The sequence below is a fragment of the Trichomycterus rosablanca genome, chromosome 16, assembly GCF_030014385.1.
Source record: "Trichomycterus rosablanca isolate fTriRos1 chromosome 16, fTriRos1.hap1, whole genome shotgun sequence".
Taxonomy (NCBI): domain Eukaryota; kingdom Metazoa; phylum Chordata; class Actinopteri; order Siluriformes; family Trichomycteridae; genus Trichomycterus; species Trichomycterus rosablanca.
In genome coordinates, this window is record NC_086003.1 from 18574646 (window position 1) to 18597350 (window position 22705).

Consider the following 22705-nt stretch of genomic DNA (forward strand, 5'->3'; position numbering starts at 1 on the left):
GCAACTTATTGACATTTGGGCTTGAACCGGCAACCTACTGATAATTAATCCAGTACCTTATCCGCTGAGCTAACACTGCCTTAAGGCAGTTAAACTATTCGAACATAATCCAAACACCAACGTCATGCAGAAATAAGAAAGGATATTTCCCAAATTGTTGCCACAACATTGAATTCTCTAGAAGATTTCCTTTAAAAGGAACCAAGGGTTCTAGTCCAAATCATCAAAAGCAACCACAGATCATATGAACGTTTGCTTTACACTACAGCACCTGACAGAATATGATCAGGGAGAAAAAAATGGTCTACATGGAAGCCTTGGTAAACAAAGGTGGTAGTCAAAAATCCACCACTTACCCTAAGGCGCTGTTCAACCTGCCTGCCAGTCATGTTTGATGTATGAATAAATGTGTGTTGGGGTGTAGCTTTGCATGAAACACCAAAGGTTGGGGCTCAAATGGGTTGAATGTTGAGTTAATATGGTTAGCTTCGCTTGAATCCCCCTCCACCAAACTTTACAGATTTTGCTAGCTAACTGCAGTATTTCTTTCTGTGACCTACCAAACATGTTTGTGCATCAAACTAGCAGACAGTAAATACTCACTTTAGGGAATATGTTCCTACTCTTTCAGAGTCTAATGGTAGTGTGCTTTACACCATCAAGCTTTTGTTAATGGAAAATACAACTGCCAATGAACAGTTATTTTGCTGAAGTCGCTTCCAGAAGCATTGTGGAGCCTAGCTCCGTATGGCTGAGCTATTGTAGCTCCTAGACATCTCTATTTTTAATAAAGACACTATCAGCTAACTGATGCAGCCCTAACAGGGCATACATTTGGCAAACTAATATGTAGGACAGGTGGCATCTTATGATATCACCAGATTAAAGGTGACAGTTTTAATATAAGCTATTTGATTGCCAGTGTTTATCTATGGAGATTGCATGGCTGTAAACTTGATTTTTATTTGCACCTGTTTGTAAAGGGTGTGGTCAAAAGACCAGAATGGTCTGTATAGATGGCTAGATACTTTTGTACATGTAGTGTAGATTAGCTGACTTTAGTTTTGTATAGCTATTAATTAAAAGCTGTATTAGTGTGCTGGATAGAATGTTGCCAAATAATTATATTTATGTCATAACTGACTTTATTATGATAAAAGTTTTAAATTAATGATGTTTATTAAGGAAGGCATTGGTAGAAGTCCACCAACGTTCTTCCTCTTTTAGTACATTTTTAGCCATTTCAGCTTCTCACTTTGTTCTGCCGTGTAACAGAGCCACAACAAAGGATTTACTGTTCACAAGCTTAATCAAAGCAAATGCACACCATTCGCCCCTCAACCACACGCCTGCCCCCGTTTCAAAGCAATTACGCCGAAGTTTGTTTGCAGAACCGAGTCCAGCAACTGACAAAACATCGGGCAGATTAAGCTACTTTGCTGTGTGATTGCTGGAGAGTTGCAGATTGTTTGTTTGTTCGCTGTACGAGCTGCCCAGGCCACGTCTCCAGGGTGGGGTGTGAGGACTGAGATATGGATGATAAACTAAAAGAGGCCGGGATGGATGGAGGGAGAGGCTGCTGAGGGAGATTATTAATGCCAAAGAGAGGCAGAGAGAGGGAGTGGTAGTGAGCCGCACCCTTTAACAACTATCTGAACAGCCAACGCAGCAACCAACTGCAGCCCTTATATCATACTGCAGCAGCACTGGAGCCGTGCTGAGAAGTTACTCCATCCATTATTAGATCCTGATCAGTTTGAGTACGTTTTTTAACCATGCAGATGCACCTCAAATATTAATAGCATTACTAGGACGCAGATTTGAGGTTCATGCTCCACTAGAGTCTGTATGGGTTTGCTAGAGACTTTTAATTGCCCCTTAATGTGAGTGAGTGAGTGAGTGAGTGAGTGAGTGAGTGAGTGAGTGAGTGAGTGAACCAATGCCCTGCAATTGATTGGCGCCATTTCCGGAGATTTGTTTCTGGAAGTTTCTTGCACCCCAATTCTATTCTTGCTCGTTCCATTTTGATATTGTTAGGGCAGTTGTAGCCTAGTGGTTTAAGTACTGGACTAGTAATCAAAAGGTCGCTGGTTCAAGCCCCACCAATAAGCAACACCCTTAACCCTCAACCCATAATTGCTTAGACAGTATACTTTGGATAAAAAATCGCCTGCTAAATGCCAAAATGTACACACTGTGACCCTAATCAGGTTGAGTATCAGTACTCAGTAATACAACATATGGCAAAAAGATTTGTGGACGTCCAGCAGTTGGACATCCAGTTTCAAAACCATAGACATCAATATAAACTAGAACCCAAGAACTAATCTGTGGAAATTTGTGCCCATTTAATCAAAAGAGTATTTGTAAGGAACTAATGTTAAAAAGAAGGCCTGGCTTTCAATTGACATTCTAATTCATGCCAAAGGTGTTTGGTGGGTTTAAGGTCAGGGCTTTGCACAGGTCACTGGAATTGCTCTACACCAAAGTCTTTAAATCATTTTTATGGTAGACGATTATCATCAAGAAGGAACAGGAACGAGTTTTTACCAAACTGTAGCCTCAAAATTGGAAGCATATTTTTTACATTTACATTTTCAGCATTTAGCAGACGCTTTTATCCAAAGCAACTTACACAATGAGCAACTGAGGGTTAAGGGCCTTGCTCAGGGACCCAACAGTGGCAACTTGGTGGTGGCGGGGCTTGAACCGGCAACCTTCTGTTTAATAGTCCAGTACCTTAACCACTGAGCTATCACTGGCCCTCATATCATTCATCACATGCAAGCAATGGGTGTGGCTGAACTTAATAATTAGCAGGGTGTACACATATTTGGAAATGTACCTCTAATATTCTGAGGTTGTTGAATTGTTAGAATCACACAATGTACCAGGCTTTCACGAGGCGAGTTGCCATGTCGGTTTATTCAACATTTTAAAGCTGGAGTGCCTTTGCACATTACGCCATCCTGATCGATTTCAGGTTAATACCCAGGTAAACACATATGTGTAAAAAGGGCTTATGCTAAATGTGCATGTAGAGCGTGGTGGTTTGTGGGTGTGTGTGTACGTGAACGTGTACCCCTGAAGGTATGTAGTGTTTTGGTGTGCCCCTCTTGGCCAAGGGAGGGTACAAATGTGGGAGTGGGAGTGTTGTGAGGGGGTAGGGTTTTGTGTGTGTGTGTGTGTGTGTGTGTGTGTGTGTGTTTGTGTTAAATGAGGGGTGTGGGCTGGCTACATCACAGCCCTTCCAGCTCCCGCCAGAGCCCCGTTGCTATGACTACAGCAGAACGGAAGCCTCCCTCGATATATCCTATTAGGGCCTAGCCGAGACTTGGAATGGAACAGATAGAAAGGGATAGAAATGGAAAGGTATTGAGGGGGAAAGACAAAGACGACACTGAACGCTTGTACCAGACTGAGGACCAATAAGCTAGGCAGTGCTGACGAGAATTTTCTGAGAGTCTATAAATCCGAAACGGAGCTCAGATTTCTCCAAATTTCTTAGCTTTAACGCATTACAAAGATGGCGAATGGTCTTGGATTTGCAGAAGTGCTCTCACTCAGTACAAAAGTGGCTTTGTTACTTAGTCACCCTATTTTTGCAGCCTCTTGTGTAGCCCAGTGAGGCTGAAGACTAAAACTGAATCCAGACACACACTGGATTTTACTATGCAGATAGCTAACAACAGCAAATGAGTAAATATTACAGAAACAGAATTTGTTTTTTAGAAACACAGCTGGCTACATGTATTTTGGAAAGTCCAGTAAGTACAGTAAAGGACACTCCCTTGCTTTTACAGAGTGACGCACCCACTTGGATGGACCTCCACCCACTAACCCAGCATGTATGCTGTTAATTAGTTCTGGCTGACATGTATACAGTAAAACCCCTAAATTTGGACACCCCTGATTAAATGTATTATTCATTTTTAAAGTGAAACTAAGATTAGTAAATAGAATTCAGCACATTTAAGTGCACAAGTACTGTTTATGTATTTAAATTAACATATTTGAGGAAAAATACATAAAATGTGACATGCAAAATCTTAAATGTAGCAAATAAATACAAGTTGTGTGCTAGGATTTGCAGAATCATGCAGAATAATGCCAGATTTAAGTTTCGTGTAGAGGATGGGTTCACTTATTTTTTATTAGAAACCATTAGAATTTGAAATTGAATTTGATCAGGGATTTTCAAACTTTTGCACATGGCTGTATATTTGCACATAAGGATAAAAATATATGCCCCAAACCACAAACTGCTCTACTAAATCATACGTCAATACAATGTGCAGATTAATAAATAAAATTTTTTATTAATGTCATGTATCACTGTGGCATGGTTCTAGTGATTGACTATTGCCAGTTATTTCTCTATGCTCATGTAAACAGGGCTAATTTGACTGCATTCGTTAATTATCAAACAAAACAGATGCATCTCGTCAAGTTGGTTAAGACGACCCAAACTGTCACCTTAAGCTGAGAGGGGGGTAAAAAACATCTGCCGTAAATTAAAAGCTGCTGAAACATTTCCTGTCATGCAAGCGTTACGTTGCTATGCGCTTAGAGGCTGCTGTGAAGGAAAGAAACCTCTGGTTCTGATTATTATTTGACCATCTGATCAACTGAGTGACTAATTTCAGATGACCTTTAGGGGTGATGGTTTTAAAGGCGGGGCTTCTCATACCAGCCAATCTGACCACTGAAAAAATGAAGTGAAAGTAATAGCTACGACCTAAAGAGACACAACTGAAGGGAATCAGATTTAGACTGACGTTTTCTCGTTATTCGATGACTGAAATGTATGTAAACCTGATCATTAAATTATCACCAAAATATGATTTCTGCACACATATAAAGGCTTCTCGAATTTTCTTCTAACCACATTCTCTGAGAGACATCCACTTCATTCTGTATGACATCCCAACCACACCCCCATCCAATCTCCACCCATTCCTCTACTCCTCTTTACACCCAACTCCCCTACCCCCAACACACACACACACACAATAGGCCACTCACCACTGTGCACTCCACCTCCTCTGGCTCAGGCTTGATCTGTATGGATGGCATCTCCTTGGAGGGCTCTGAGGTGGGAGCGTTAGATTTTTCAGAACTCGGCTTGCACTGAAAACAAAAAGAATCAGAACAGTTAGTCACATGATAATCAGGACTAATAAGCCAAACAGGCAGCTTGAAGTAATACAAGATGACCAAAGATACCAAAATGCACACCTAGAAGGGGAAATGACATTGAGAAAAAGTTGACAAAATCAAGGTAAACAGAAAGTTTGAGGTAAATTTAAAAAGACAGAGAGGTTTGTTAGAATAAAGCAAAATGGTTAGATGAGTAAGGATGGAGAGAAATGTAAAAAATACCAGAAACAGAAATAAATTGGTAAACAGTGTTACCTTAAGAAAGCTAAAAATCGCTTAAATAAGTGTAAAAAAATCAGGACTGATGTACAGGAGGATAGACTGTGCCCTAGCCTAGGCCTTGAGATGAAAACCAACTGAAAGAAACGGAGAGAAAGAAGGAGAGCAACCAAAACAGGAGAAGGGAGGAGTAGTGAGCGATCCCGTGTAGCCTCCCTCTCTCAGCTCAGCACAGTCACACCCAGTTCTTTTCGAGAGAGCTAGTGAGACAGTGTGAGAGAGCCAGTGAAAGAGAGTGCTAATGCTTAGGCAGGGGGCGGGTGCTAAGGGCTAGGGGTCATGTGACTGCAGTAGATTCCACACAGAGGTGTGGTTCCTCAATCAGGCAGGGTGTGGCTGCACTCGGTGTGCCCCTCCCCCTGACCTGACACGCAGAAACACAAGACAAGCATAAACCAATTTTAACAATAAGCTAACAATCCTATCACAGATTCCTGCAGTTATGGGATTATTGAAGTGGACAGAACATACCCCAATACTGAAATCAGACCTTGGCTATTTTATGTTTGAGAAAAAAAAAAACAGCTGTTGGGCAGGGACTGTTCATCAGGAAGGTCACTGATTCAAGCCCTAGCACTGCTTAGTTGCCTATGTTGGCCCATAAGCAAGGCCCTTAAATTGCTAGGATTATATTCAGTCCCAGTTGTAACCTGCTTTAGATGAAAATATCTGCTAAATGCCATAAATGTACAGTAATACCTAAAATAATGACTAGTGAGTGGATTTGCTAGAAGCTTCCAACCAACAAGCAAGAATGACATAACATGATTAGTTATATAATAATACATTTGGGCGCTCAAGTGGTGTAGCAGTAAATCATGCTAGCCAACTACCGCTAGGATCCAGGGTTCAAATCCCCAGCGGTTCTATCAGCCAGTAAGGCATCTATGTACAGACATGACTGGCTATGTTGAAGGATGGATTGAGGTTCTGTCTGGGGTGTGTTACTGCATAGCACCCAGTGATTCCAAGAAACCAGTAAAACATGAAATAAAAAGATGGCATGGTGTTGATCAGTGCAGCTTGTTACCTGGTCAATAAAGTAATTAATGTCATTTGAATTCACAAATTTAAAACTAGTCATGGTGCCACCGTTATATGGAAACTATATACAGTGGTACCTTGTAACTCGGCGTCCCCTAAACTCGATGCCCTACGTCGAGAGATTTGTGTCCTTAAACTCGACACACATGTGACTGTCATTTTGTTCAGCATTCGGGTTGATCAAAGTGTGCATATGAGACAAATCTGCATTTGTGTGGAATAATTGTCAAATTCACTCTGAAAGATCCACATACGTCTGTGTTTAGCTGAATTTTCCTCCTGTTTCACTTTTAAACTTGTGTTACAGCTCGAGGTTCTGAGAAATTGTAAGAATCAGCTTTTCCGAGAGTCTAAATCACTTATTGTTAAAAAAAAAAAAAAAAAAGCTTAATGTGACTTCTCTCCACTAATTAAATTCCTTGTTTATTGTTTTAGTACAATAAGTCACGTTAAGCTTTGTGCACCGACACACTTCATAAAAAACGTCACAGCAGCGCAAAAGCGATTTTGCCGCTTATAATGTGAATACGCCCTGAACTTGCTAAGGAATACGCTATTCCAGGATCAAGCATCTCCACGATTAAGAAGCATAAGGAAACAATAAAAAAGTAAAGGTTTTTAAGTGTTTTTAATTGTATTTCAGTGTTTTTATATTATATCAGCCTAAAATATATGCAGTTCCATGAGACCATGGAATGCATTAACAGGTTTCCCATGCATCCTTACGGGAAAAAATGCCTTGAAACTCAACGTCTTTTAAACTCGACTCCAATCCCAGAACCAATTGACGTTGAGTTTCAAGGTACCACTGTAACTGGGAGCTGGCAGCTCATTGAAAGGACAGCTTTCCGATCTCACTATACAATCTCAGTGTATTAGGGGTGGACAAATCAGTAGCCTGGTGCCCGGGACTAGCAGATTTTGTGCCTGCAGCGTCTGTTTTATTGGTATTCCAATTGAATTTTGGCAAGACTATAACCCAGCATATAAAGAGGCGGTGTCTGGCATCTTTGTCTCTAAGACTCACAATGTTTTGATGAAGGACACAGTTAGAAGTGGGTTCTACATATGAGATGGGACAGAACGGGGCAGGTCGATGTTTCTGAGGAGGTTTTTTAGTTACTCCAGTTAAAAACATAGAGTTAAATTGGTTGTTGTAAATTGCTCCTAGGTGTACAAAGTACACACTAATGCAATTATCAAAAGTATGAAGAAATAAATGGTATTCTAAACCTAAATATTGTGATAAATGTCATATCTCTTAAACTTGTGTATCACCAAGCATCCTGAGCTTTCTCGATTATAATGATGACATGGGGGTGTTTCAGGGACCGATTTCTGAATTTGAAAAATTTGTATATTGTATTGAAGGTTTGAAATCAGGTGTTCGTCAGCCACACTACCTGCTGCACCACTGTGTTTCCCCCATGATTTTTAAACCACTTTTATTTATTTCATGAGGGGTTAAGACTACACTACACCCTCTGATATTTACACAAGCTATTTATTTAAATGCCAAATAAAGTAAACAACACTATGAGGTAACCTCAAAAACGTGTGTGTGTGTAAGTGTGTGTGTACTTCCCAGGAAGCTTGCACCATGGGTAGTTATGGAAATAAAGAAGGGTGGGGTGGGTGTGACGCCCCAGCAGGAAGTTACACAGTGGGGAGGGGCACGCAATACTGGGAATAGCCACGAAAGGGATTAGAGAGAGGGAAGCGAGAGCACAAGAGACTGAAAGAGTACAATCTAGGTCATGGATTCGTCGCTTCACTCTGGCGCTCCCACACCCCCATGGCCGAAGGCCCCAACCCCAGTGGAGCGTGGGTAGTGAACGACTGCCTGGGACAGCAGCGCTTAGCAAACACACCCTCTGGCCCTTTCTCATCCCTTCCCACATATACATAAACAATGTAAAATTGATGAGTGTGTTCTTACACGCTGATGTACGTATACTATATGGCTGAAAGTAAGTGTACATATGTCTAACATGTTTAGAGTTTCTGGAGTGTGTGGTTTTGTTGATCAAGTTAATTAGATTTCTTCTACTAGCCACATCGATCCAAAGGTCATGGTTAACACAGCTTGCTCAGCATTTTTGCATGTTAAAAAGAGCATGGTAGAATGATATTTGCTTGATTGTAGCATTAAGTAACCTTGTCTATAAGTAAGGCCCTCGCGTCACGGACCGTGAAATGAGCCTTTTCCCGTGTAATATGCAATTTTAAGGTTTGTGTTTAGCGATTTAACGTTTTTTATTCACGTAGCATTCAAGTGCCTCACTTTTACTAGTTAATTTGCACTATGATGCAGTCCTAGCAATCCTACGGCAATTCAATAAGCAATCGATTAGTCTAAATGTCCAAAATGTTGAAGTATAAAGCAGCTAAAAACACTACTCAGGTAACTGAGTTTGAAAAACTTCAAACTAATTCTGTGGACGCAGGGGAAGGTGTGTCAAAACACGGACGGGAATATTCGTATTTGAGACCGTCGCTGAATGTTCTAGGTTTACATTCAAGGTAGGCTGTGCTGTGTTGTGTATTGTAGCTTCCATTTATTTTATCATTCAATTCATGAGTGTTATTTAACGACTGCCGTGAAATGTGGCACTTTTCTTTAAAAATCTGTCAAATCTGTGATTTTTGAAAAACGAGGTCCAAGAAGTTAAGCACAGGGTCAGCATCAGATCTGATTTGTTTGATCAAATCCACTGTTTGTTTTAAGCCCGGGATATGTGTGAGTATTTGACCAGATGAATCTTGAATGCCTTGGTAACTATGAGATTATCAGCATCAAATGATCCATAATCCTGATGTCAGTGGCCCAGACGACATGGTTTTCTTGCTAAACCCAAAGCAAAACAAAACCAAAATGGAACACCCAGGATCCATACTTTCTGGAACACAATTTAAAAGAGAATAGACTTATGATCACCAATGATTCCATTTCTAGAATGGCATTTTGGTCAGTACCATGATAGAGCAGTTCAGGAATCAACGTGTGCTGATGTGTGTATGTGTGTGTTGTTTTTATGTGCTATGAGATGCCTGTTTGAAAGCCAGCAAGTTCAAATAGACTAAATTTGTCTGGAAAACTCTCAGTTCTTTTATTTTGAGATAAGTGTGAAAAACACACAGTAATAAAAAAGCTCAGCATTAAGATGGTTAAAAATGTCTTTGAGCTTTTTGGATATTCTGGGCACAACAGCTTAAAACTTGCCACAATCCTACTACAGTATTTATTAATAATGCCCCGACTTCAATATCATTCAGTACTTTGGGGATGAAATAGACTGTCCAGTTACAAGCAAGGCATTTTTGTCCATCATTAATGCACAGACACTCCATGGAATGTACAATAAGTTCATTGTCTGGTGTCCACATACTTTGGTCACAGTCCTGCATCCTGCTGTGATATCCTTGTTACCCAATTTGAGACTAAACCAGGCACACTGTGGTTCTTGGTGTAAAGCAAATTACATTTACAACACAACTGAAGCGATTTTTAATACTCTGGGTGAAGCCTGAGTGCCACACAAGAACTGTGGGGAGTTTCCAGTCTGGAACCTGTGACAAGCAAATCATTATCAGAGCTTGATTGCTGTACATTTACTGATAACCATGATGTAGCGTCCTTTTGTGGTCCAGGAATAAAACCAGAAGCGGCTGAATTCACAGTTTTAGGTAGAGAGATGTGGCTCTGAGGGGCACTGCATTTGTGTGTGTTCAGAGCAGCCTGTTGCACAATCAGGTAACCTGAGCTGGTGAGTGTGCTTCACCCAGACGTGGGGCCAAAGTCAACCCACCCCCTTATAACCACTCTGGGTGCAGAGTTGGGACAGAGGAGGAAAGGGCTCTACATGGACGACATTTTACGTCATCCTACACATGCTCCAGAGAAGAAGGCTGTCTGAATTCTTAGATACCTTAAAATGCTGCCTACTAAGATGCCTTGTTTGACTGACAAGGAAGCATTCGATGCTTTCCAAGCAGTGAAGGCAATCCCAGCATTCAGTGCTGCACAACTTTTTGGGGGGCAGTGGTAGCTCTGTGTTAAAGGTACTGGACCAGTAATCAGAAAGTTGCTGGTTCAAGCCCCACCACCACCAGATTGCCACTGTTGGGGTCCATGAGCACAGCCCTTAACCTTCAATTGCTCAAATTGTATTTGGTCACAGCTGTAAATAAAAAAATTACAAATATGGCAGATGAATGTGGAGCAACAAACAGAGTTTTTTTCAAATGTAAATAAAATCTCATTCATTTTTAATTTGTATAAAGGTGCACAAGTGTAATTCATTTGCACATTCGGGCTTGTCAGTGACAATTTAATCATTTTCGGTACATGGAGGGAGATATTAACTGACATGCTAGCTGGTTGTGTCGCCTCAGCCAATTGGTTTGAATGGCCTGAAGCTAACTGTGTTAGCTTAGTAAGCAAAAACTGCGGTGATGTAATCACTGTCTAAGTAGTGCGTCTAAATCTGCCTTATAAGTTCGTCTTATCAGAATCCTCTCCACTTAGGCAGCTGTCTAGGTAGGCAGTAGGCAGCAAGGCAGCTCACTAGGTTTTCAGACAGAACCTTTGTGTCTTTACCTAAGCTCTGCAGCAAATGTGCTAGCCATTATCTATTGACCACAATCCAAATGGTAGGATGGACTTTAGATAAAGATGGCAATGAGTGTGACAGAAATGGACTGTGACAGGTTTGACATGGGGGGACTGGTAAGGTACGCCAACGGTTCATCCCTTCTCCATGTCAATGCCACAAATAGGGGTTCTGAAATAAGCACAAGGGATCTCCAAAAAGTGAGGGCGGGAGGAGTAGTAATTGGTCGTGTCTGAGAGACTGAGAGAGAGCTTATAGTCCGGATTTAGTGCTATCTGATTTCCACCTTTTTGGACCGCTCAAAGAAGCTTTAAGGGGAAGAAGATTTTCATGTGATGATGATGTGAAAGCAGCAGTGCATCCGTTGCTACACGCTCAACCAAAAAAATTTTTTGCTGATGGCATTAAAAAGTTGGTATAGTGCTAGGAAAACTGCATTGGAAGGTAACTGTAGAAAAGTGATTGCAGTAAATGAGCACTGTAGGACTTGCAGAAACTCTTGACCGAAGATTGACCGACCTCCAAGATGCCACAGACTGACAAGTAAAGTAATTTTTGTCATTGTTTTTTCCAGTGCTGCTCCTCTACCACAGTACACAGTCAAATATGGTGCACAGGAACTACAAAACCCAAGGGGAAGTAGTCGTGCAATCTTTCAAAATGGGGGTTGAAGTTAACCAAACGGTGTCTCTGTTGGTGGTGCTGAGGGGCGTGGCATGTATGTGTATGCATCTGAGTATGCAATGTCCGGGCGGTGTTATTTTAATGCAGCATGCTGAGCCCTGGGGCACATTCTGTTCTTTGTATCAGCCAGTGCTGTCGCTGCGTCCCTCTGTGTAGACGGACGTGGTCGTCCAAGCGAACGGGGAAGAGAGGAACGACAGAAAGAGAAGATATAGAGGATACAGATGTAAGGTCACAGCTGTGCGGGGTGTGTGCAGAAGAGCCGGAGGAAAAGAGAGGGATAAATAGGCAGAGGGGTTAGTAACACACACACAGTGAAAAGCTCCGGCGTGACTCTCCCTCTAGAGTTCTGCATTACTTTCTTAAAGGTGCAAGCACTCTTTGGACTGATTATTTCTTTCTGGATTGCAGTTGTAGCCTAGCGGTTAAGGTACTGGACTAGTATTCAAAAGGTTGATGGTTCAAGTTCCACCACTGCCAGGTTGACACTGTTGGACCCTTGAGCGAGGCCCTTAACCCTCATTGCTTAGACAGTATACTGTCACAGTACTGGATAAAAAAAAAAGCATCTGCTAAATGCTGAAAATGTAAATGGATTATGCTTGGTCAAAAGTGATTCAGAATGCCACCTTAAACAAACCTCGATAGACCTGGGGTATTTTTGATTTCCTAAAACATTAGCGTGAGGGTGTGCAGGTATATTCCAAGTTTGAATCTAAGCTCTACTACCGATTGGCTGGGCACCTATACAGAATTGGAGGAATGTGGAGGTCAGTGCGTGACTCTCCATGCGCAAGACTGGCCCCACGTGCAAATCCACTGATGTATGGGCAAATAAGAGGGGGTCGGTGGACTGCGCACATGTTGGAGGAAGCATGTTGTTGGGGCAAATATACCCTCCTAAGATGTGAATGGGGTCCACAGCAGCAGAAGACTAATTGGCTATGCTAAATTGAGAGAAAAATGAGAGAAAATGCATGAGTAAAATCATAAAAAAAATTACAAAAAACTTTAGTATGTATTTAGCTGTCTTTCAAACAAGGAAGCAGTAAAAACTAAAAGCAGATGTTTAGCAGGCATGGCATGCTTGAAAAAACATCAAGATGTTTTCTGTGTGATGTATAATTGCAACATATCTGCACCATTGGGGAAAATGTAGCTGGGCTACTAAGTGGAGCCACAGTAAAGCATTTACTCTGAATTTCTTGAGTTTGAGCTCTGACAATGCCATAGCCACTGTGGTGCTGTTCTCTGTGGGTAAGAGCAAGGCAATTCCTGCTCTCCATTGTCAAACAAAACTACACTACCTAATATTCAGCATTATAAGTATGCCGGACATAAAGAACTCTTTGCTGCAGCTCGAAAAGATGGAATTGGTAGGCTTTATGTGTCTCAAAATATGTACATGCTAACCTTGTACCCTCAAACAGTTGATTTGAAGGCGATCTGTGGTCTGTGGTAATATGTATGCCTCTTCTCATTGTGTCATTGATGTGTCTTTAGTGGTCAATTACTGTAGATGAATAATAACTTTAGATGCTTCCATGTTAGAAAGTGATTCTTACAATCTGCCTTTCCACCAAATGTATAGAATATTCAAGTATACAGGTTTGAAACATTCCACAATAAGCAGGGTGAGTTGGTAACAGGTGAGAGTATCATGATACCCTTACCTCGCAAGGAGAGAAGGGTCATGGCTTACCACTTTTGCCAAACATCATGAGAGAATTGTCAATCCGTTCCAAAAGAACTGTCAAGATTGCAAAAAAAAAAAGGTCATTCACCATCTACCGTACATAACATTGTAAAAGGATTCAGGGAATCTGGAGAAATCTCTCAGGGCAAGAAAACTACTGTTGCAGATACGTGACCATCAAGCCCTTAGGCAGCACTGCATTACAAACCATCATGCTGTGCCATTGTGTATCACAAACCGCAGTCCGCTGCTGCATCAAAAAGTGCAACCTCAAAGTCTATAAAGCAAGAGAAAGACATATATCAATTCTATGTATAAATTTTAACCCAGCCAAGTTCTCTGAGCCAGAGCTAATTTTAAATTAATCAATAGACAGTGGAAATGTGTGATGTGGGCAAATCAGTCCATGTGAGTTTGTCTTTAAAAAATGGACCTCTAACTCTCAGTGTCAAAGACAAAAAGGGCCATCCAGGCTGTTATCAGCAAAAGGTGCAAAATCCACCATCTGTCATGGTATGGGGGTGCATCAGCGCTCACACAGAGACTCGCATATGTGTAAAGGTACCATTGACGCTGAGGCGTAAATTGGGATGTAGAGACACGTATGCGCCCATAAAGGCGACGTCTTCTCTTGGGAAGTCCATGGCTATATTAGCAAGACAATGCCAGGCCTCAATCTGCACACGCTACAACATAGTGGTTTCAGAAACACCAAAAATGGCCAACAATTCCGCATGCAAAACTGCAACAATTAGTATCCTTAGTTGCCAAATGATTGAAATCGTAAATCATAGGAATGTTGATGTAACAGTGGTAAAAATGCCTCTGTCCCAACATTTACACAATACACTACACACTATATGGACAAACGTATTGTGATACGCCTTCTGTTTGTTGAATTCATGTGTTTCAACCACAACAATTGCAAACATGTGTAATAAGCTAATTATATGAAAAGAAATTATAGTCATATGTTTGGGGAAGGCCCTTTCCTGTTCCAGGATGACTGTGCCCTTGTGCCCAAAGCAAGGTCTATAAAGACATAAAGAAAACCTTGGTTTAAAGAAACTCAAGTGGCCTGCACAGAACCTCACTGGACAGCTTTGGAATGAACTGGAACATTAATTGAGGCTTTCTTGACCAACATTAGTGCCCAGCTACAAAATGCTCATTTGACTGAATGGGCACAAATTCCCACAGTCCAGAAGATTGGCTTTTGTTAAAGCTGAAAGGATCACATAGAAGTCACATTGTTTCAATACTATTTATATCTGAAATGAAATCTCCATCAAGCTCATGGTCAGGTGTCCAAATAATATAGTGTACAGTTAAGCTGGTCAGTAAAAACACTGGAAATCTTTTCTTTGTGTAAATTAACACATTACAGATTTACAAAATGTCCCAAGTTTTCTGGAAACGAGATTTGTATACTTCTATGAAATTCTCTCCTCTCATTTGGGCTGCTGTTACTTTCTGAATTAGTTCAGAAGCTTTTTTGATCTCACTGAATGATTAATTTCCATCAGCATTATGCTCACACTTCAAGCAATAATACAAAATAAAAAAAATGCCATTTCTGTTTCTTTTGCATTTTAGTTATAGCCTAATAACTGTAATTACTGTAATTACTGTGAAACAGCTCAACCAATAAAGAAATTCAGATCTTCTCTTTGATGTTTCCACTAAAGCCACACCCTACCTTATGCTGATTTGTTGGATTTTGCCTTCCACATCTGTTTAATTCTCTTACTTACAATGCCTGGTGCAGTCACAGAGACCTTTTTTCTGAACATGATAATTCTATCTTCTTAGAATGTAGAGTGTACTACCCTACCCCCACCCGACCATGAGTTTAACAATTTGACAATTTTTACTATTGTGCCTCGTGTGGCACAGCGGTCTATTATGTATTGTTATCCCACCACCACTAAGATCATTGTTCAAATCATGGCAGATTCATCGGCAGACCAGCGATGGATTGGTGCCCTGTTTAGCGTACAGTGTTTTCCTGTGGAACCGGACCTGACACAATCCTGACCACAATAACAGCTGTTGATGATGAAATAAAAGCTATTTTAACTTGACTGTCTGGGTAATAAGACTGATGCTTTGGTCTCTGCTTAAAATGTCTTTGGTAAAATTTGCTGGTTTAGTCTTGCAGTGGTAGCTCAGCGGTTAAGATACTGGATTTGTCATTAGAAGGCCACGTTGCAACTGTTGGGTCCCTGAGCAAGGTCCTTAACCCTTGAATTGTATTCAGTGATCATTTTCAATGTTAAAAATTGTATTAAACATTCCCTTTCCACTGCACTAGACTGTACCCTACAGTTTTTATTTTCCCGTACACCTACTTTCTCTGGCTTTAAGATTCTGGCCCCCTTTAAGTTGATTGTATTTTTGCTGCATTTGAATGTCACTCAGCTCACAGATCTTGTGCTAATCCCTTTGATAGACTGTATGCTTTTTTTCACCACTGCATGAATACACCACAGAGGCCAAGCATCCTTTCTGACAGCTCCACCCTTCCTTTTTAGCAGGGTGTGAGAGAGAGCCATGACGTCTGACTGCAGAGGCTGAGTTGAACAAAAGTCAGCCAAAAAATACATTTGAAAGTTTTATAGGTGAATCACGCCTGGCTTGAAGTTCATCAAAGGTGTGCCTGAGAAAAGCGTGAAACAGACTTCTGACAGCCTAAAACATTTAGAACTGTGGGAGGTTCTTAGAGTAGTAATCAAATTCAAATGTGTATTGCACTGCTGTGTTCTAAACAAAATGCCAGCTTAGCACCATTGTTTAGAAGCAATAATGTTTCCTGTTCCTGCAAAATGATAACAAGCAGTTTTAGACCCATTATTGCAGCAACAGTCCTCTTCGAGTCATGCTACAGCATCTTAATTGGGTTGGATGCTTCCTATACTATGCTATGCTTCACAACTGAGCTTAGGTTTCTGACATTCATCAGTGCCTGATGTTGTGAAGTTTTACAATCATTTAAAAGAAAGAAGTTCCGAAACTAGCTTTCGGGATGTGATGTTTGGTAAAGAGACAAGGTAAGACAAATTATACATATAGCTGCATAGCATAACGTTTTTGTTCCTAAGAAAAGAAAGTAATAAAAAAAAAAACTATAAATATTTTCCACGCAATTTAAAATTCAAAGTCAGAACATTTTGGCTGTCGTTAGCTAAAGCATTTGGACTCATGCTGATTAATTAAAAAATTTTCATAAACAATTAAACCAGGGGGCAACATGCAACAAAATGAACAGTACACAATTACATTTAGTGAGTTGTTTGTAATAACCTACTTCTTCCAGAGAGGTGGAAAAGTCTAGATTTATGAACAAATAACCCTAGAAAGAGTACGTGGTCACTTTGGCCTAGTGAGAATTACACATGAGATCCAAGATCCACGCTACCTCTCATAATGGCAGTGGTATGTGTGTATAAATATGTATACGTATACGTAGTCTCTACAGCAAGACAGAGAGATCTTACCATAACACACCCTGCTGACGCAAGCCCTTCATCTATTTTCTACAGGCCTCCCCACCCTCAGACACTTCCATATCACACTCACACCAACCACTACTAGGCACATACACGACTTGTTTTAAAAGAATTCCTTTAAAACCCACCACATATCCTAGCCTGTTTACTTTACAAGAGCCATTAAGAGTCAGGAAAGCAGATAAACACTAGGACAGGAAGTGCGCAAGGAAAGGTAAGAAGGAGATAGAGGAAACCGGTGATGTCATCCTTCAAGCCACAAGCCTGTACGCTTTTTTGCCCATACGGCATACCTGAGAAGTCAAGCTTCCACTCCTATGGAATAACAGTAGCAATGAAGCATGTCATTCTTTGATTGCTGTAAAAAGACCTCACATCTACACAAAACGGGATTTGATTTTAGATTGCCAGCACACTTGGTCTCCAAAACTGAACTGCTTCTTGCATTTAACATCAAGGCCCCCCCCCCCCCCCCCCCCCCCACCCATTTCAAAACACACACACACACACACACACACATACACATCGACACACCCCTCTCCACCCCTGAGCACCCCACCCCCTCCCTCCACCTCCGCTCCCTTTTTCTCATCGCAGCCAGTTTGGCAGAATTGCAGGGGTTGCTATGGGGACCAGATTCTTTCCCTGGTTAATGATTGTGCCGCAGTGGTGGGGGGTCATTCTGTCACATTGCCTTGAATCTTGGGAGACATGGACAAACCAACTGACTATCTAAATACTAAAAAAACTACTTCAAGGCATATTTGTCATAGGTAGACATTGGATTGTAATATCTGCCTCTCGATTTGCATTATCATATTCTTTAAAATGTAATAATAGTAGCCAATGCATTTACAGTACATTTAGTGACTTTATATAAACCAGAACCTTAACCATTTTGGCTAGCTAACAAGATAACTAAGTGCTGATGAACCAATTTACACTGCTAGCATGTAGACATGCGTAGTATTTTAATACTGTTAATATTACAAGTAACTATCAAATAGAACAAGTTGATTCCAGACTGTTAAAAGATGTATAAATATCACAACCTGTCATATTACAAGTACTAAATACTAAAACACTACTTTAAGTTCCACTTGTTATAGGTAGACATTGGATTGTAATATCTGCCTCTCGTTTTGCATTATCATATTATTCAAAATGTAATAATAGAAACCAATGCATTTACAGTACATTTAGTGACTTAAAAAGCAGAACCTTAAAAAATTTGGCTAGCTAACAAGATAACTAAGTGCTATTAAAACCATTTACACTGCTAGCATGTAGACATGCGTAGGATTTTAATATTGTTCATATTAATATTATAAAGTGATTATTTACATTTTCAGCATTTAGCAGACGCTTTTATCCAAAGCGACTTACAATTATGACTGTACACAATTTATTTTGAGCAATTGAGGGTTAAGGGCCTTGCTCAAGGGCCCAACTGTGGCTACCTGGTAGTGGTGGGGCTCGAACCGGCAACCTTCAGATTACTAGTCCAGTACCTTAACCACTGAGCTACCACTGTCCCTTATATTATTATTTAGATTATAAGATAGAAAGACAGATAGTTCATTTCAGACTGGTTTAAAAGTTGTTTAAACTTACCTCAGCTGTTCATATTACAAGTAGCTATCAGATAGCTATGAGGCTAACTCAAAAACTAGCAATCACACTAGTAAATTCTCATAACAGGTGGATTTAAGTGAAATATTAGTATGGGACTAAAATTACTATAACCTTTTTTTGAAAACAAAATTAAATGAAAATATTAATAGTAATTACTTATTCAGCATTACATATTCCAAATAAAACAGCAAGGTATATTAGAAGGCATCATTTGTAATTTGCTAGCTGTCAAATGCTAGCACACTAGCTAAATGAGAGTACTTAAAAGTTAGCATTTTTAAATTGAACTGTTACATGAATGTAAAGTATTTTTAGCCATAAAATGGTTTAGTAATACCAAAATGCTGACAAGAAGGTGCGTAGGTTGCATCTCAAACTAAGATTTTGTGTAAGATTAAAAAGGATTAAAAATTTGTCTTCTAAGTAAATAGTACAGATGCATTGTAAACATTTAGACTATGCCAAATGGGGCGGCACGGTGGCTAAGTGGGTAGCACTGTCGCCTCACAGCAAGAAGGTCCTGGGTTCGATCCCCAGGTGGAACGGTCCGGGTCCTTTCTGTGTGGAGTTTGCATGTTCTCCCCGTGTCTGCGTGGGTTTCCTCCGGGCGCTCCGGTTTCCTCCCACAGGCCAAAGACATGCAAGTGAGGTGAATTGGAGACACTAAATTGTCCATGACCGTGTTCGATATAACCTTGTGAACTGATAAATCTTGTGTAATGAGTAACTACCGTTTCCTGTCATGAATGTAACCAAGGTGTAAAATATTACATTAAAATCGTAATAAACAAACTATGTCAAATGTGCAAGGTAAAAAGGAACATTTTAAAATTTTGTATTTATGTTAGTGTACCATTCACTTTAGCTGACTAGACAGATTAACATATTTTCCACAGAAAAACGACCATTTTTCTTGGGTTTAAGCAACGGATTTAACCTATGTATGTACTCCAGAGTGGTAGGAAATCACAACATCTCACTCCAACATGCAGGAAGGCTACAACCTCAACATCTTGCCCACAAAATACAATGCAGAGTTACTGCAGTCTGTGGTTTTGTGCACCTGTGGGGATGCCCTCAAAAAACAGTTCTCATGTAAAAGATTCTAATCATATCAAGACTGTACATATCAATCAAGCAAGCACAGTGCAGTGTGGGAACAGCTGTCACTCATCGGACCACACATTCAGCATTCAATGACAACTTGTCATTTACTGATGCCATTACAAAGACAATTCAATTTTATAATCAGCATATTACAACCTAACAACATGACAACAGCCAATTACTGTTATTATAACTATTGTAAAGCCCTGCTGTGCACAATAATGATTATTATAATCATGTATCACAATTAGTCAATTAGCCATTGCAGGATGGAAATTTTATTTTTGTATGGATGACTAAAATATTGACTTGACACCAAAGCACCAACGCCAAGGCTAAAAATGTTGACTCACTGACAGTACAGAGTTGTACTGGTATTACAATCTAATTTAACTGACAGCACGTTAAAATCTAGGGAAAGTCAGCCATTGAATTTACATTCGTAGTTTTCTTCTCCTTAAGTCTGTGTGCATGAACAAGGCACAAGTAAGAAGTCAATATTTAAAAAACTTTAGTTCAAAAAACTAATATTTCCTGAAATTAGTTTAACAATACTTCTGTTAATTATTTTAAACATACCTTTCTATAAAATACCTAAAGGCTACATGAAGGTGTTTGTTAAATTCAATAGTATCTGCAAAATTCTTTTTATAAATATGATTAATAAATGTAATTTATACATTTCTGCTTATGCAGTGGTATAAAATTGGTACTGAGAATCATCCCTGGCTGCCTTTTTGGTATCATGACACCTTTTAATTATGACACTTTATAATTGTATCATTTGAAGCAAGCAGTCCCATTGTACCATCTCAATAAGTGTTTTATTGAACTGTGCTGCTAATATAAATTGCACAGGTATTATAATAAGTATTGCAAATGCCACAGATTGTCCATCTTACAGTATAATGACCACTTTTGGTATAATAATGTGTCATGTCACGCCTACTCAGTATTAAGGGACAGTGGTAGCCTAGTGGGTAGAGCTTTGAGCTATCAACTGAAAGGCTGAGAGTTTAAATCCCAGCTCTGCCATGCAGCCACTGTTGGGCCCTTGAGCAAGGCCCCTAACCCTGTTTGCTCCAGGGGCGCCGTACAATAGCTGACCCTGCGTTCTGACCCCAGCTTCCAAAAACAAGCTGGGATATGCAAATAAAGAATTACGTTGTACTGTACACCTGTATATGTATATATGACAAATAAAGGCATTCTATTCTATGATCATGGTGTTCCTAATAAAGTGACCATTATGTGTATTTTCCCTGCAATTAGTACATCAGTATAAGTTGTTAGATATTTAGCATACGAGTCTGTCATGTTTTTGTCTGTAAGTGATAAAACCTAAAACAGAGAGGGTCTTATAAGGACAAGTCTATGACTTGTCTCTATAATGTTTAAATTTAGGTCACGAGCAAATGAAAGTTCTGTTGATAAAAATGTAATTTCTTGAAACAAACAAAGTAATCACTGGTACTTCACAAAACAATGGCCAACAAAGGTACTGCGTGGTGAATTTAGAAAGGGGAGCATGGTGAGAACACGACCACACGTTTGACATTTAAGAGAAACCACAGTGACAAGAAACAGAGAAGGGAATTGTGAGGCAGAGAGTCAAGGTGAGGGAGTAAAACATGAGATGGCAATTTATAGTTGTTCCAAAAGTTTTAAAGTTTTAAATTAAATATGTTTTCTATTTAGTTTCTAGTCATGTCAATTCTCAAAATGTTCTGTAAGTGACCTTTGATCTTGCTCTCTCACATGTGGCATTAAAGTGGTAGTTAAAGTCAGGGTGTATAGCTTTGACAGGTTTATTACAACGGCTGGCACATAGAAACCACAACTATTGCTATTTAAATAAGCGATGCTTAACGCAATAAGATATAACTATAGATTTGGGAGTGTATAAAGTGACCCGGGGGAATAATTTGTATGAAAATAATCTGTATCTTACACTCAGCTGTGTGTGAAAATCGTTTATCTTTTATGACTTGATATTAACAGGCCATAAAAGGGTTGTGTTGTACACAGGTTTGTAACGAAACCTGAAATCCAAACACCTGATGGTTTCCCAGCACCCCCAGTTATAATGTCATACATACAATCAGTGTCAGGAAAAGAAATACAATAGGACAATTTATCAAGCGTCAAACGTCTAGAGGTTTTCCAATTTGATTAATGCATGCACACCCAGTGTGTAGAGTGGCACAGCTGGTTGAGTGTGTGACGCACAGCAGCATGGGTCCTGGGAGTTTGGTATGTTTGTCCCATGTATGCTGCAGTTTACTTCAAGTATACGTGTGAGGTTGTTACTCAACACAAGATTCATCAGTTCACAAGTTTATTGTCAAACACAGTCACAGACAATTTTGTATCTCCAGTTCACCTCACTTGCATGTCTTTGGACTGTGGGAGGAAACCGGTGCTCCCGGTGGAAACCCACACTAAAACAGGGAGAACATGCACACAACACAGAAAGGACCCGGACTATTAGCAAGCTAAATCCACTCCAGCTCAGTAAAGGGCACTTTACACCACATGTGTACTGAGGCATTTGTAGTCAGGCTGGGTAAAATTAAATTAAATCTCAACCAATAGTTGGTGTATTTGCCTTAATTTAACCGCTGTGCTTCAGCCTGACACAGCAGTCAGGCTTTTGTAAATCAAACTTGAATAAATTTGAATTTTTTTTTTTTTTACACAAGCCAATATAATATTAACCCTTGGATTTTAAATACAAAAACCTGGTGTGGCCAGGCTGTAAGGCCTTATCAATGATCAGATTTAATAAAAAAAAAAAAAAACATCTTAGACCTATGCCACAATGATATCTCAAAATGTTTTTCTAAAAAAGCTAGTTTTACTTAGCCAGATATGTATACTCAGGCATGATCATTCCCATGTAATTGTAAATTAAATGTATTAAGGTAGGCCGCTCAGGTGGCGCAGCGGTAAAAACACACCCTGACACCAGACCTGGG

The 22705-nt window shown here is 40.0% G+C and overlaps 1 protein-coding gene across 2 annotated transcripts in view; it reads right to left on the minus strand.

Moving 5' to 3' along the window:
• klf8 (Kruppel like factor 8) overlaps window positions 1-22705 on the minus strand; it is a 48852-nt gene that overhangs the window by 20147 nt on the left and 6000 nt on the right. The window contains exons 1-2 of one of the 2 annotated variants that reach the window (XM_063011960.1): window positions 5416-5506; window positions 5026-5130 (exon numbers count right to left, since the gene is read on the minus strand). In XM_063011960.1, coding sequence (XP_062868030.1) covers window positions 5026-5076 — 51 coding nt within the window. In that variant the 5' untranslated portion in view covers window positions 5077-5130; window positions 5416-5506. Of the gene's footprint in view, window positions 1-5025; window positions 5131-5415; window positions 5507-22705 lie in introns of those variants that run through there. The other variant, XM_063011959.1, reaches the window with a different exon arrangement.